This window comes from Penaeus monodon, chromosome 4, assembly GCF_015228065.2.
Source record: "Penaeus monodon isolate SGIC_2016 chromosome 4, NSTDA_Pmon_1, whole genome shotgun sequence".
Classification (NCBI taxonomy): Eukaryota; Metazoa; Arthropoda; class Malacostraca; order Decapoda; family Penaeidae; genus Penaeus; species Penaeus monodon.
This window is the reverse complement of record NC_051389.1, coordinates 50,602,307-50,615,810: the sequence shown is the minus strand read 5'-3', so window position 1 is coordinate 50,615,810 and position 13,504 is coordinate 50,602,307. Positions and strand designations below refer to the sequence as shown.

The 13,504-nt window shown below is 45.8% G+C and overlaps 1 protein-coding gene across 1 annotated transcript in view; it reads left to right on the top strand.

The window, feature by feature from the left end:
* The window catches only part of LOC119572592 (dynein heavy chain 7, axonemal-like), an 81,228-nt gene that overhangs the window by 16,508 nt on the left and 51,216 nt on the right, over positions 1-13,504 (top strand). The window contains exons 11-20 of the mRNA XM_037919696.1: positions 1,334-1,480; positions 1,993-2,076; positions 3,176-3,341; positions 6,317-6,368; positions 6,877-6,931; positions 8,122-8,199; positions 8,988-9,158; positions 11,218-11,369; positions 12,047-12,218; positions 13,478-13,504. The exon at positions 13,478-13,504 is cut by the window's right edge and continues 321 nt beyond it. Coding sequence (XP_037775624.1) covers positions 1,334-1,480; positions 1,993-2,076; positions 3,176-3,341; positions 6,317-6,368; positions 6,877-6,931; positions 8,122-8,199; positions 8,988-9,158; positions 11,218-11,369; positions 12,047-12,218; positions 13,478-13,504 — 1,104 coding nt within the window. The remainder of the gene's footprint in view (positions 1-1,333; positions 1,481-1,992; positions 2,077-3,175; positions 3,342-6,316; positions 6,369-6,876; positions 6,932-8,121; positions 8,200-8,987; positions 9,159-11,217; positions 11,370-12,046; positions 12,219-13,477) is intronic.

Here is a 13,504-nt window from a genome sequence, read left to right as displayed (position 1 = left end):
TGTTATTCCGGGTAATAGCGTTAACGTCATTATTATTTTCTTGCTCATCGAGTTATCTTTCGCTCTTTTCTCATTTATCATCTCCGTTACGTCTTTCTCTCACCTTTACAAATTCCTTTACTAAATCACACGCAGATAAGCTCTCTCTCTCTCCTCTCTTCTCTCTCTCTCTCTCTCTCTCTCTCTCTCTCTCTCTCTCTCTCTCTCTCTCTCTCTCTCTCTCTCTCTCTCTCTCTCTCTCTCTCTCACACACACACACACACACACACACACACACAACACACACACACACACACACACACACACGCACGCACGCACGCACACACACATTCAAAAGAGATACAACAAACTAAACATTACATTACAAACCAAAACAAACAGACTAATCAAGAGCAAACTTTCTCTCGCTTTCTCTCTCTCTTTCTCCTCTCTCTCTCTCTCTCTCTCTCTCTCTCTCTCTCTCTCTCTCTCTCTCTCTCTCTCTCTCTCTCTCTCTCTCCTCCCTCCTCTCTCCCCCCCCCATCTCTCTCTCTCTCTTCAAAGCTAACTCTGAACTAAACTAAATAATATTTACGTTTTAATAGATCCTATGATGAGAAATCCACTGGGAGATATGATTCAAATAATTTCAATTGATGAAAAAATATGAAAATAAGTATGAATTTATTGATAGGGTTATATAAAAAAAAAGAAAAAAATATGGAAAAAAAGGTAATATCATTGATAGGGTTATATAAACGTATGGGAATTTTTGAATTCATTGATAGAGTTACATAAAGGATAATGTTTTATCAGTAACAAAAAAAACCTTTCCGGCCTCCCTTTCAATGAACTAAAGAGAGAGAGAGAGAGAGAGAGAGAGAGAGAGAGAGAGAGAGAGAGAGAGAGAGAGAGAGAGAGAGAGAGAGAGAGAGAGAGAGAGAATTATATGAAATATAAGTTTATGCATAGTCACAGTTACATAAGAAATACTAATTACTATTTCCATTGTTATTATTATTTTTATTATTATTATTGTTATTAGTATTATTATCATTATCATTATTATTATCATTATTGCTATCATTATCATCTTCATCATCAATCATTATCATTATTATTATTATTATTATCATTATTATTATTATCATTATTATTATCATCATATTCATCATCATTATTATTATCATTACCATTATTACTATCATTATTATTATTGTCATTATCATTATTATTATTATTATTATTATTATTATTATTATCATCATCATTATTATTATTATTATCATTATTATAATCATCATTGTTATTATCATTGAGGAAGCTAAACCTGATTTCCCTGCCTTACTCTCAGGGCCTGGCATCCTGCGGCGCCTGGACGTGTTTCGACGAGTTTAACCGCATCGAGCTCGAGGTCCTCTCCGTCGTGGCGCAGCAGATCCTCACGCTGCAGAGGGGGCTGCAGTCGAAGGCTCCGAAGCTCACGCTGCAGGGCACGGAGGTGAGAGGAGGGGAAGGGAGGGAGGGGAGGGAAGCAGAGAGAGAGGGGGGGGAAGGAGGGAGGGAGGAAGGAGAGCGGGAGGGAGGGGGAGTTATAATAGGAGGGGGGAGGAGAGGGGGAGAGGGTGTATGTAGGGAGTGAGGGAGGATCTTAACTTAGCAGATGGGGGTTCGGTCCAAGGCGCGTGTTAGAATGTGTCTAATACAGAGGTAGACAGACAGACAGGTAGGCAGACAGGCGGAGAGACAGACACAAATGCAAGATAAAGGGAGAGATAGACGCACAGATCGACAGACAGACAAGTAGACAGACAGACAGATAGACGGACGGACGAACAGGCAGAGACTGAGACAGATACAAGAGAGAGAGAGAGAGAAGGAAAAAGAGAAATATCTAAAAAAAACAAAAAAACATACAGACAAACCGAGGGGCAGACATTAAGTAGACAAACAGACTTTCAGACACATACAGAGAGCCCCCACACCCCTAACCGCGGCTACGTCTTCCCCCAGGTGAGTCTGGACCCCACCTGCGCCGTCTTCATCACCATGAACCCGGGTTACGCTGGCCGCTCGGAACTCCCGGATAATCTCAAGGTGAGTTGCCTCGGTCACGTGACACTGACTTAGATTTCCTGTTTATGGTTGTCGTTGTCTTGTATTCTCTGTCTCTTGTTGCCTTGTATTCTCTGTCTGTTGTTGCCTTGTATTCTCTGTCTGTTGTTGCCTTGTATTCTCTGCCTATTTTCTGTTTGTTGTTGCCTTGTATTTTCTGTTTGTTGTTGCCTTGTATTCTCTGTTTGTTGCCTTGTATTCTCTGTTTGTTGCCTTGTATTCTCTGTTTGTTGCCTTGTATTCTCTGTTTGTTGCCTTGTATTCTCTGTTTGTTGCCTTGTATTCTCTGTCTATATTCTGTCTGTTGATGCCTTATGTTGCCTATCGAGATGCTATCTATTGTTGACTGATAATCTCCGTCTATCATTGCCTTATGTCCTCTCTATTGTTATCTTCTTCTTCTTCTTCTTCTTCTTCTTCTTCTTTTTTTTGCTTGTGTAATTGAAGGATTAATGTTTCTTTTTCCTTTTTTTCTCCTCTTCTCTCCCCTCGTCCCTACCTTGTTCCCTTCTTGCCTTTCTTCGCCCTCTTCGCTTCCTCCTCCTCCTCCTCCTCCTCCTCCTCCTCCTCCTCCTCCTCCTCCTCCTCCTTCTTCTTCTCCTCCTCCTCCTCCTCCTTCTTCTTTCCCCTTCCTATCTCACCCATCACTAAATCTAATCCACCCTATCTCTTCCATCCTCCACCTGCACCTGCTTTTATTCTTCCACTTCCTTCCACTCCCTCCATTTCCCTCCATTCCTCCACCCCTCCACCTCTCCCTCCACTCCCCCCTCCCTCTTTTGCTCCACCCCTCCTCCTCCCCTCCTCCCCTCCTCCCCTCCACCTCCCTCCTCTACCCCTCCACCTCCCTCTCTTCCTCTATCTCCCCACCTCCACCCCCCCACCTCCCTCCTCCACCCCTCCACCTCCCTCTCTTCCTTCACCCCTCCACCTCCCTCCCCTCCACCCCTCCACCTCCCTCCTCCCTCTCTTGCTCCACCTCCCACCTCCACCCCTCAACCTCAACTCCTCCACCCCCCTTCCTCCCCTCCACCCCCACCTCCCTCTCTTCCTCCACCCCTCCCCCTCCACCTCCTTCCAGGCACTGTTCCGCTCGGTGGCCATGATGGTGCCTGACTATGGCCTCATCGCCGAGATCTCCCTCTACTCCTTCGGATTCGTGGCCGCGAGGAGCATGTCGAGGAAGATCGTGGCCACCTACCGCCTGTGCTCCGAGCAGCTCTCCGCGCAGCCGCATTATGATTATGGTGAGGAGAGGTGGGGTGAGGGAGGGAGGGGAGGGAGGGGGTGGTGGTGGGTAGGTGTTAGAGGGGTGGGAAGGGAGGGAGGGAAGGGCAAGAGGGTGGGAGGGGATTGGAGGGAGGGAGAGGGGTGGGTGAGTGAGTAGGAGGGGGGGGAGGGAAGAAGACAGGTAGGCGATAGGATATGAGGGAGAGAGAGAGAGAGAGAGAGGAGAGAGAGAGAGAGAGAGAGAGAGAGACAGACAGACAGACAGACAGACAGACAGACAGACAGACAAACAGACAAAGAGGGAGGGAGAGAGAGAGAGAGAGACAGACAGACAGACAGACAGACAGAAAGGACAGACAGACAGACAGAGACAGACAGACAGACAGAAAAGACAGAAGAGGACAGAGAGACAGAAGAGAGAGGAGAGAGAGAGAGAGAGATAAAAAGAGAGAGAGAGAGAGGAGAGAGAGAGAGGAGAGAGAGGAGGAGAGAGAAGGGGAGGGGGGGAGGGAAGAGGGAAAGGGAGAGGGAGGGAGAGTGGGAAGAGGAAAAACTGAGGAGAAATGAGAGAGAGAGGGAGAGGGAGGAAGGGAGAAAAGAGAAAAGGGGAAAGAATAGGGTTTGGCCCAAAGAAGAAAAAAAATAAAAGGGAAAAAAAAGAAAGAAAAAAAAATAAGGAAAGAGAGAGGAGAAGAAGAGAGAGAGAGAGAGAGAGAGAGGAGGGGGGAGAAGGGAAAAGAGGAGGGGAAGAGAGAGAGAGAGAGAGAGAGTGGGGGGGGAGGGGGAGGAGATAGTGTGGAGAGGGGGGGAAAAGGAGGAGAGTAGAAGGAGGAGAGAAAAGAGAGGAGATAGGAGGGAGGGGGGGGGGTAAGTTGAAGAGAGAGAAGAGAAAGAGAGAGTAGAAGAGAGAGGAGAGATGTTGGAGAGGGGGAGGAGGAGAGGGGGAAGAAAGAGGGGAGAGATAGAAGAGAAAGGGGAAAAGAGATAGGGGGGAAAATGGGGGAGGAGAAAAGAAAAAGATAGAAAGAGAGAAGAGAGAAAATAATGAGGGGTAGGAAGAAGATAGGAAAGAAGAAAACTAGAGAGGGGTAAAGAAGAGATGGAGAAATAGGGGAGGGGTTTTAAGGAAAAGGGGGGGTTTAAAGGAGTAGTTTTTTTTTAAAAAAACCCCCTTTTTAAAAACCCCAGGTTTTCGTTTAAATCGTTTTTAAACCCCCTTTTTTTTAAAAATTTTTAGGACAGGGGGCTTTTACCCCTCCTTCTCTCCCCCTCCCTAAAATTTTTTTTTTTTTCCCCCCCTTTTTCCCCCCTTTTAAATCCCCCCCTTTTTCCCCACCCCTTTTTTTTCCCCCCACCCCTTTTTTTTTTTCCCCGTTTTTTAAATTTTTTTTCCCCCCGGTTTCTCAGTTTTTTTTTGGGGGCCCTTCCTTGTCCCCCGGGGGTTCCCCCTTCCCCCTTTCCCTTTCCCCTTCCCTTTTGGGTTTTTCTCTTTTTTTTCCCCCCCCTTTTTTTTCTCCTTTTCTTTTCCTTTTTTTTTCCCCCTTTTGTCTCCCCTTTTTTTTTTTTCCCCCCCCTTTTTGGGGGTTTTTTTTTTTTTTTCCCCCCCCCTTTTTTCCCCTTTTGGGGGGGTTTGGGGGGGGAATTTTTCCTTTTTTGGGGCGGGTTTCCGGGGCCTGCCCCGGTTTTGGGGGGGGGTTTTTTTTCCCCCGGGGGTTCCCTGGGGGGGGTTTGGGCCCCCGGGGGGCCCCCGGGGGCCCTTTTGGGCCCCAGGGGTGGGGGGGGTTTGGGGAGGGGGGGGCCCGGGGGGGGGGGGTAAAAAGGGGGGGGCCGGGGGGCCCGGGGCCCCGGGGGGGGGGGGGCCCCCGGGGGGTTTTTTTTTTGTAAAAACGGGGGGGGCCCCCCAAAAAAATTTCCCCTGGGGAAGAGAATAAAAGAGAATTATAGAAGAAAATGGAAAATATAGAAGAGAAGAAAAAATAGAAACCAAGAGAATAGAATAGATGGGGGAGACATAGGAAAATAAAGCAAAAGAGGAAATACACGGAATGAAACAAACACACACACAAGACAGAAATAAAATAATGGTCCTTGGAATCGATTTTTTTTTCATCTGATGAGGAGTATAATCGTCTCGAAAAGTCATGGTATATAATTCCTGTTTAATGTGACTTTGTTCTAGAATAGATAAACACACAGAGCGAGAGAGATAGAGGAGAAAACAATGCTCAATAAATTCCTTTAGTCTCTATCATTTGCATATTCTCAAAGGAACTACCATCCTCTTAAAAGTTGTAAATAAATCACTTTTGATTATTTTTTCACCTTTAATTTCTGTTATATGCTTATTTTCATAGAATCTACCATCCTTTTAAAAGCAATAAAGGACATCTAATTATTTCTCACTTTCAGTTCCTCTCATTTGCATACTGTTATGAAATCTAACAAGTCGCAAATAAGTCACATTCACTTAAAAGACTCTATCATTTGCATATTGTCATACTGAATCACCTTTCACATATAATTCTCTCTCATTTTTAATCTCTATCATTTGCATATTGCCGTAGAACCTGCTATCACCTGAAAAGACTTATTCAAATAGCATTTAATTATCTCTCACTTTGAATATCTATCATTTGCATATTGTTATAAGATCGAACTTCCTCGTAAATAAGTCACGTTCACCTTATTTCACCTTAAAAAGTTCTATCATTTGCATATTGTCATAGAGTCTTCTTCCACATTTGATTCTCTCTCACTTTAAATCGCTATCATTTGCATATTCTCATAAAACCTGAAATCCTCTGAAAAGTCGTATTTAATTAATTAACTCGTGCAGGTATCGTGTTTAATTAATAAGTAATTAACTCTCGTGCAGGTATCATATTTAATTAACAAATAATTAACTTTCGTGCAGGTATCGTATTTAATTCAACAGTAATTAACTCTCTTCCAGGTATCATATTTAATTAACAAATAATTAACTCTCGTGCAGGAAAGGACATGAAACTGCGTTGCTGCCGAATTGAATTAAATACCCACATCAGGTGTGGTCGTTTAGGTACATATTATTAACTCTCTTCGAATTCTTTAATTATTTTTCCTCTCTTCGTTAAGGCAACTTTTTTTAATTTAATTGTTATATATATATTATAATAATAATTCATATATTATTTATTAAATAATTATATTATATGAGTAATTTTTCCTCTTTTCTTTTTTTTACTTATTTTTCTTTTTCGTTTTCTTTTTTTTGGTTAGGTTATTTTATTAAATTCCTTTTTTGGGGGTGAGATATTTCTTTTTAATTCCTTCTTTAAATGATATTTTAGCCGTTTTTGATATTAAATTACAGATCCAATAAATATTTTGGGGGTTTTTATACATGAATGATTTTAATAGGCAATTGAAAAACTACTGCAAAATTGTGATATTTGAATGATGAAAAATAAAGAACTTGTTTAAAAGCAATATAAGTCAACATTACTATAATAATTATTATTTTAAAGAACTTGCGTATTAAAAGCATATAAGTCTACATTACTAAAAATGTTTTTTCCGGCATGTCAACTTACCTAAGTTCTTGGCTCATGACTTGCCTTTGTTTGAGGTAAGTTTTGTGTTGTTTCTTTGTTTTGTTTGTTATTCCTTTGCTTGTTAGAATTTGTTATTTGTGTGAGAGAATGAAAATTGGTGAAAGTGTATTTATATGAGTATAAGATGAGCCTAATCTTTCTCTCTCTCTCTCTCTCTCTCTCTCTCTCTCTCTCTCTCTCTCTCTCTCTCTCTCTCTCTCTCTCTCTCTCTCTCTCTTTCTCCTTATCCTGTTAATTTCTTCTTTGTTTCTCCTTCGCTTTCCTTCATCTTTAAACATTTTATTTTGTTCTTCACTTTTAATTTTTTTTTCTTCCTTTTTTGTCTTTATTCTCTTCTTCCTGATCCGCTTCCTCCTTCCTTGCCTCCTTTTTCATTTTCTCCTCTTCCCCTCTTTCACCTCATTCCCTCGTCCTTCTTCCCCTCTTCCCCTCTCCCCCTCTTCGCCCCATAACACCTTTCTCCTTTCTCTCCCTTTCTCTTCCCCATCCCACTCTCCCCTTCTCCCTCTCTTCCTCCCCCCATTTCCTCCCTTCCCCTCACCCCCCTTCCACCCTCCCTCCTCCTCCTCCTCCTCCTCCTCCTCCTCCTCCTCCTCCTCCTCCTCCCTCCTTCACCTTCTTCCCCCTCACCCTTCTCCTCCCCACCCCTCATCCTCCCTACCTCCCATCCCTCTCCCTTATCCTCCCAAATGCCCCTTCCCCCTCTCCCCTCTCCCCTCTCCCTTCATCTCCTCCTCCCCCATCCCCTCTCCCCATATCCTCCCCCCTTTCCCTTTCATCCCCCCATTTACCCTTCCTCCTTCCCCCTTCACCCTATCCCTTATCCCTTATCCCGCCTTCTCCCCCACCCCTTCCCTCCCCCTCTCCCCTATCCCTTCTCCCCCATCCCTTCCCCTATCCCCCATCCCTTCCCCCTCTCCCCTATCCCTTCTCCCTCCCCCTCTCCCCTCTCCCCTACCCCTCTCCCCCATCCCTTCCCCCTATCCCCCATCCCTTCCCCCTCTCCCCTATCCCTTCTCCCTCATCCCTCTCCCCTCTCCCCTATCCCTTCCCCCTCTCCCCTATTCCTTCTCCCCTCTCCCTTCTCCCCCATCCCTTCCCCCTCTCCCCTATCCCTTCTCCCCTCTCCCATCCCCCATCCCTTCCCCCTCTCCCTTCTCCCCCATCCCTTCCCCCTCTCCCCTCTCCCCTCCCCCCTCCACAGGGCATCATCGCCGACCTGTTCCCCGGTGTCGTGTTGCCGCAGCCTGATTACACTTGCCTCCACCGCGCCATCAGAGAGGTAAGCGAATAGCATGGGAGAGTAAATAGCATGGGAAGGAGGAAATTGCTTTGTGTTGAGGTAAACAAGGAGATTGGTTGGATGAGATTATGCGTGTGTGCGGGTTTGTTTGTTTGTGTGGATGTGTGTGTGGGTGTGTTTGTATGTACGCGGATGTGTGTGTGTGTGTGTGTTTGTGTTTGTGTTTGTGTGTGTATGGATTGTAAGTGTTTACGGATGTGTGTGTATTTATTTGTGTGTACGGATGTGTGTTTGTTTGTGTGTACGGATGTGTGTGTCAGTGTGTGTATACGTGTTTGTATGTATTTATGTCAACATGAATGTGTATGTTTATAGGGATATATTATCAATATATTATGGTAATTTCGGTAGTGATGATAACTATATTCATAGTAGTAACAATATTAAACTATTAATAATGATCACGATGCTACAGTGATGATGATAGGATTAATAATATTGGCAGTAATAGTAAGGTAATAATGAAAATTATAATCTACCCTTTATTATTTATATATATATAGATATATATATAACATATATATATATAATATATATATATATATATATATATATATATATATATATATATATTATATATATATATATTATATATATTAAACTTTTTTTATCATCATTATTTTTGTTTTTTTTGCCACCCTTATCTTCATCACTACCGCTCTGAATATCACAAATCATCATCGTCACGATAATTATAACCATAGCGAATCTGATACTTGCGTTTAAAAATTTAATCCATATGGATAATGTCTCCGCCCTTCCGCCAGGTGTGTTCCGGCGCCGGCCTTCGTGCTAATGACTACTTCCTGGACAAAGTGCAACAGGTGTATGAGACGATGAGAGTGAGGCACGGGTTTATGCTCATCGGCAACCCCATCGGAGGCAAGACGGTGGCGCTGAGGACGCTGTCGCAGGCGCTCGGAATCATGAATGAGAGGGTGAGGACGAAGGAAGCAGGAGGGGAGGGGAGAGAAAGGAAGGAGAGAAGGAGGAGGAATGAAGGGGTGAGGGGAAAGAAAAGTAGTCGCTGGCGCTCGGGATCATGAATGAGAGGGTAGGAGAAGGAGAGGAGGAGGAGGGGATAGAAGAAGAGGAAGGAGAGAAGGAGGAGGAATGAGGGGGTGAGGACGAAGGAGAGGAGGAGGAGGGGATAGAAGGAGAGGAAAGTTTAAGTTTGGTTTGGATTCCATTTGATACAATGGATATTCTTGGTGTGACATACTGTCTGCTGATTTTGCTCACGTGTGTCAGCTGGTGCTGACTCGGGTGAACACGAGTCCTTGCCGCGCCGTGGTGCCAGCACAGCAGTAACCCCGGTGCACAGTTGCAACTCTCGTGCCTGGGCGGGGCGCGAACCGCCGACCCTCGGATGAGAGGCCGACACGTTACCACTGTACTAGCCCGGAGGCTAGGAAGGAGAGAAGGAGGAGGAATGAGGGGGTGAGGAGGAGGAGGGGATAGGAGAGAAATGAGAGGGTGAGGACGAAGGAGAGGAGGGGGAGGAGGAGGGGATAGAAGAAGAGAAAGGAGAGGAGGAGGAGTAATGAGGGGGTGAGGGGAGAGAAAGGTAGTCGCTGTCGCAGGTGCCCGGGATCGTGAATGAGAGGGTGAGGACGAAGGAGAGAAGAGGAAGGGGAAGAAGAGGAGAAAGGGGAATGGAAGAGGACGTCGATGAGGAGGAAGAGGGAGAAAGAAGAAAATAGGGATGGAGAATAAGAGGAAAGAGAGAATGGGGTGAGATGAGAAGGAGGAAGAGTGGAGAAGAGGAAAAGGAGGAGGAAACGAGAAAAGAAATGGAAAGAGGAGGGGGAGGAAGGGTAATAAGTGGGTGAGAGGAAGAGAAGGAAAAAGGAGAGAGAGAAATATCTCTCTCACAGGATCTCGAGGTCTTGAATAAGCGAGGAAGAAGGGGATGAAGAAACAGGAGAATGGGGAAGAGGAGAAGAATAGAAGGAGGGAGAAGAGAAGAGGAAAAGAAGAGATGGAGGGAGAAGAAGGGGAGAGAAGGAATGAGAGGGAGAAAGGGAGGGAGAAAGAGAGATAGAGAGATACGAAAAAGAGATCACTATCGACGCAATTGCAAGTATTCGGGATAATGAGAATGAGGAGGAGGAGAAGGAAGAAAAACAAAAAAATAATAATAATAGGGAAGAGGCATGGGAAGAATAGAAAGAGGAACAGATGAAGGAAGAAGAGGGAAAAAGAGGGGAAATTATCGTCATGTGACACAGAGAGTAAAATAGACAGAAAGATAATTAGATTTATTTTAACTAGAAATAAATCAGAAACACAAGTGAACTGGCAGACGAATAAGCAAAGAACCAAAGTAATACAAGCTAAATACACCCTCACAGACAGACAGACAGACAAACAGAAACAAAAACAACCACAGCAGACCATCCTATCACCCTCCATCCTATCCCCCTCCCCCCCTTCCCCCCTCCCCCCTAATCTCCTTCAGGGCGAGGACGAGAAAATACAAATGATCAACCAGAGAAATCAATAGATGTCTTAAATACACAAACAAACACGTAAACAATCTTAACCAACCAACCTAGCACCCTCCCTTCCCCCTCCCCCCCTCCCTTCCCCCTCCCCCCTCCCTTCCCCCTCCCCCCTCCCTTCCCCCACCCCCAAACCTCCCTCTACCCCCACCCCGAACCTCCCTTCCCCACCCCCCAACCTCCCATCCCCCCTTCCCCCACCCCCAACCTCCCATCCCCCTTCCCCTAACCTCCCCTCCCCCTCCCTTCTCCCACCCCCAAACCTCCCCTCCCCCTCCCCTCCCTTCCCCCTCCCCCAAACCTCCCCTCCCTTCCCCCACCCCCAAACCTCCCTTTCCCCTCCCCCCAAACCCTCCCATCCCCCTTCCCCCCTTCCCTTCCCCCACCCCCAAACCTCCCATCCCCCACCCCAAACCCTCCCATCCCCCTTCCCCCTCCCCCCCTCCCTTCCCTTCCCCCCTTCGGCCTAACCCCCCTGTACCCGCAGGGCGAGGGCGAGAACCGCGTGCAGATGTGCGTGATCAACCCGAAGGCGGTGACGGTGGGGCAGCTGTACGGCCAGTTCGACCCCACGTCCCACGAGTGGTCCGACGGCGTCCTGGCTGTCAACTTCCGCAAGTTCGCCGTGTCTTCTTCGCCAGATAGGTATGGGATAGGGGGGGATGGGGATGGGGGGGTGTTTGTGTGTGTGTGTGTGTGGGTGGGTGTGTTTGATTGGGTGGATGGGGGGGGGGGGGAATGGGGATGTTTGTGCGTGTGTTTGTTTGGGTGGATGGGGTTTTGTGTGCAGTTGGGGATGGGGGGATGGGGCTCTTTGTTTGGATGCGGTTTTGTTTGGGTTTTTGTTTGTTTGTGTGCGTTTCGTTTGTTTTTGTTTGGTTGTGTGTGTTTTGTTTGTTTTTGTTTGTTCGTTTTTTTTTTTGTTCTTGTCTTCGTTTTTTGTTCGTTTGTTTGTTTTATTGTTATTGGTATTGTTTGGCTTTGATTTTGTGATTTTCTTGTCAATGTTAGGTATTTGCGTTCAGGATGGGATTTTGTTTGTTAATTAATTTGTTTATCTATCTGTTGTTTTGTTTTAGTTTGGTTTGTGATGCTTATTAAAAGTTTAATGTAGTTTTCTTTGTATTTAGACTAAAAATAGTTATCATTCTTATCATCTTCCTAAATTCTTACTTTAATCAATTTTTTTCCTTCCCGTCATCATATTCCATTATCATTCTTATCTTCTTGCTAAATTCTTACTATAATCCATTTTTTCCCTTCCTTTCATCATATTCCATTTACTGATTCCACCTCCTTTCCACCTCCCACCTCCTTTTCAGGAAGTGGATCGTCCTAGACGGGCCGGTGGATAGCGTGTGGATCGAGAATATAAATTCTGTTCTGGACGATAACAAGAAACTCTGTCTCATGTCGGGAGAGATCATCTGCCTCTCGGCCACCACTAACATCATCTTCGAGGTGCACCATCTTGAGAACGCGTCGCCTGCTACGGTAAGGAAGGAAGAGGGATGGGGGGAGGAGGAGGAAAGGGAAGGGGGAGGGAAGAGGGAGGAAAGGGGAAGGGGGAGGGAGGAGAGATCATCTGCCTCTCGGCCACCACTAACATCATCTTCGAGGTGCACCATCTTGAGAACGCGTCGCCTGCTACGGTAAAGAGGAAGGAAGAGGGAGGGGGGAGGCGGAAGGAGGGGGTAGGAGGAAGGGGGAAGGGGGAACGAGATAGAGGGAGGGGGAAAGGAGGGAAGAAGCAGGGGGAAGGAAGAAAGAAGAAGGAGAAAGGAGGAAATGGAAAGGAGGGAGGAGGAGAAGGGAGGAAGGATGAAGGAAGCAGGGGAAAGGAGGAAGGGTGAAGGAGACAGAATAAATGTTAGGAGGCAGGAGGCAGGCAGAATGAGGAAGACGGAGTTAGGAGGAAGGAGGAAGAAATCAGTAGAAAGGAGAAAAAAAAGTAAAATTGGCAGCTGGTCTTTCGATCGTAGTCGGTAAGAAGGAGGAAGCACTTCTTTAGGGGGTTTCTAGGTAATCCAGCTGGTTTTTATTACTTAAATTGTGGCTCTGATTGGTTTATATTGTTCAGTGAGTCGGTTCCACGGTGGCCTTGGTTTCTGTGGTGGTTTCTATAGGGGCTGTCGATGGTCTTTTCCATGGGTGTCGAGGAAACCGTGACGTAGGTCGATTTTTGGTATTTTTGGTTTCTGTGGATAAAGAATATGGTTAATTTTGGTTTCTTTTGAGCTGTTTTTCCTTTCATATACAAGTTTGTTAGCCTACTTGTTTATTTGCTTTATCTGTTTGTTTATTTTGCCTAGATGTAAAACTTATTTCTCTCCCTTTTATTCTTATTTGGTTTGTCTGTTGAACTTAAATCATCCTAGTGAACAGTCACTGTGTTTTATTCCTCTGTTTTTTATTGTAATCCATTTTTCCGACAGTATATAAATTGTCATTCGGAAGATCTATGTAATTCCTCACTCCTATGAAACCCACCTGAATCTCCCCTCCCCCCCGGGGCACACTCTCCCCCCCTCCCCTAAGCCGCTACCCTATATAACATTCCCAAGCCCCCCCCCCCCCTTTTTTTCCCTGAAACACAATTAAGTCCATTCCATAAAACTTTCTCAACCCCCCCCCCCTCCCTTGTCCCTTCCCATGGAGCATGCCCTAACACCCCCTCCCCTCCCCCTCCCCCCTTATCCCTTTCCCACGAAGCACCCCCTAACCTTTCTCCCCTCCCCCCTCTCCCTGGGCAGGTGTCGCGGTGCGGGATGGTGTACATG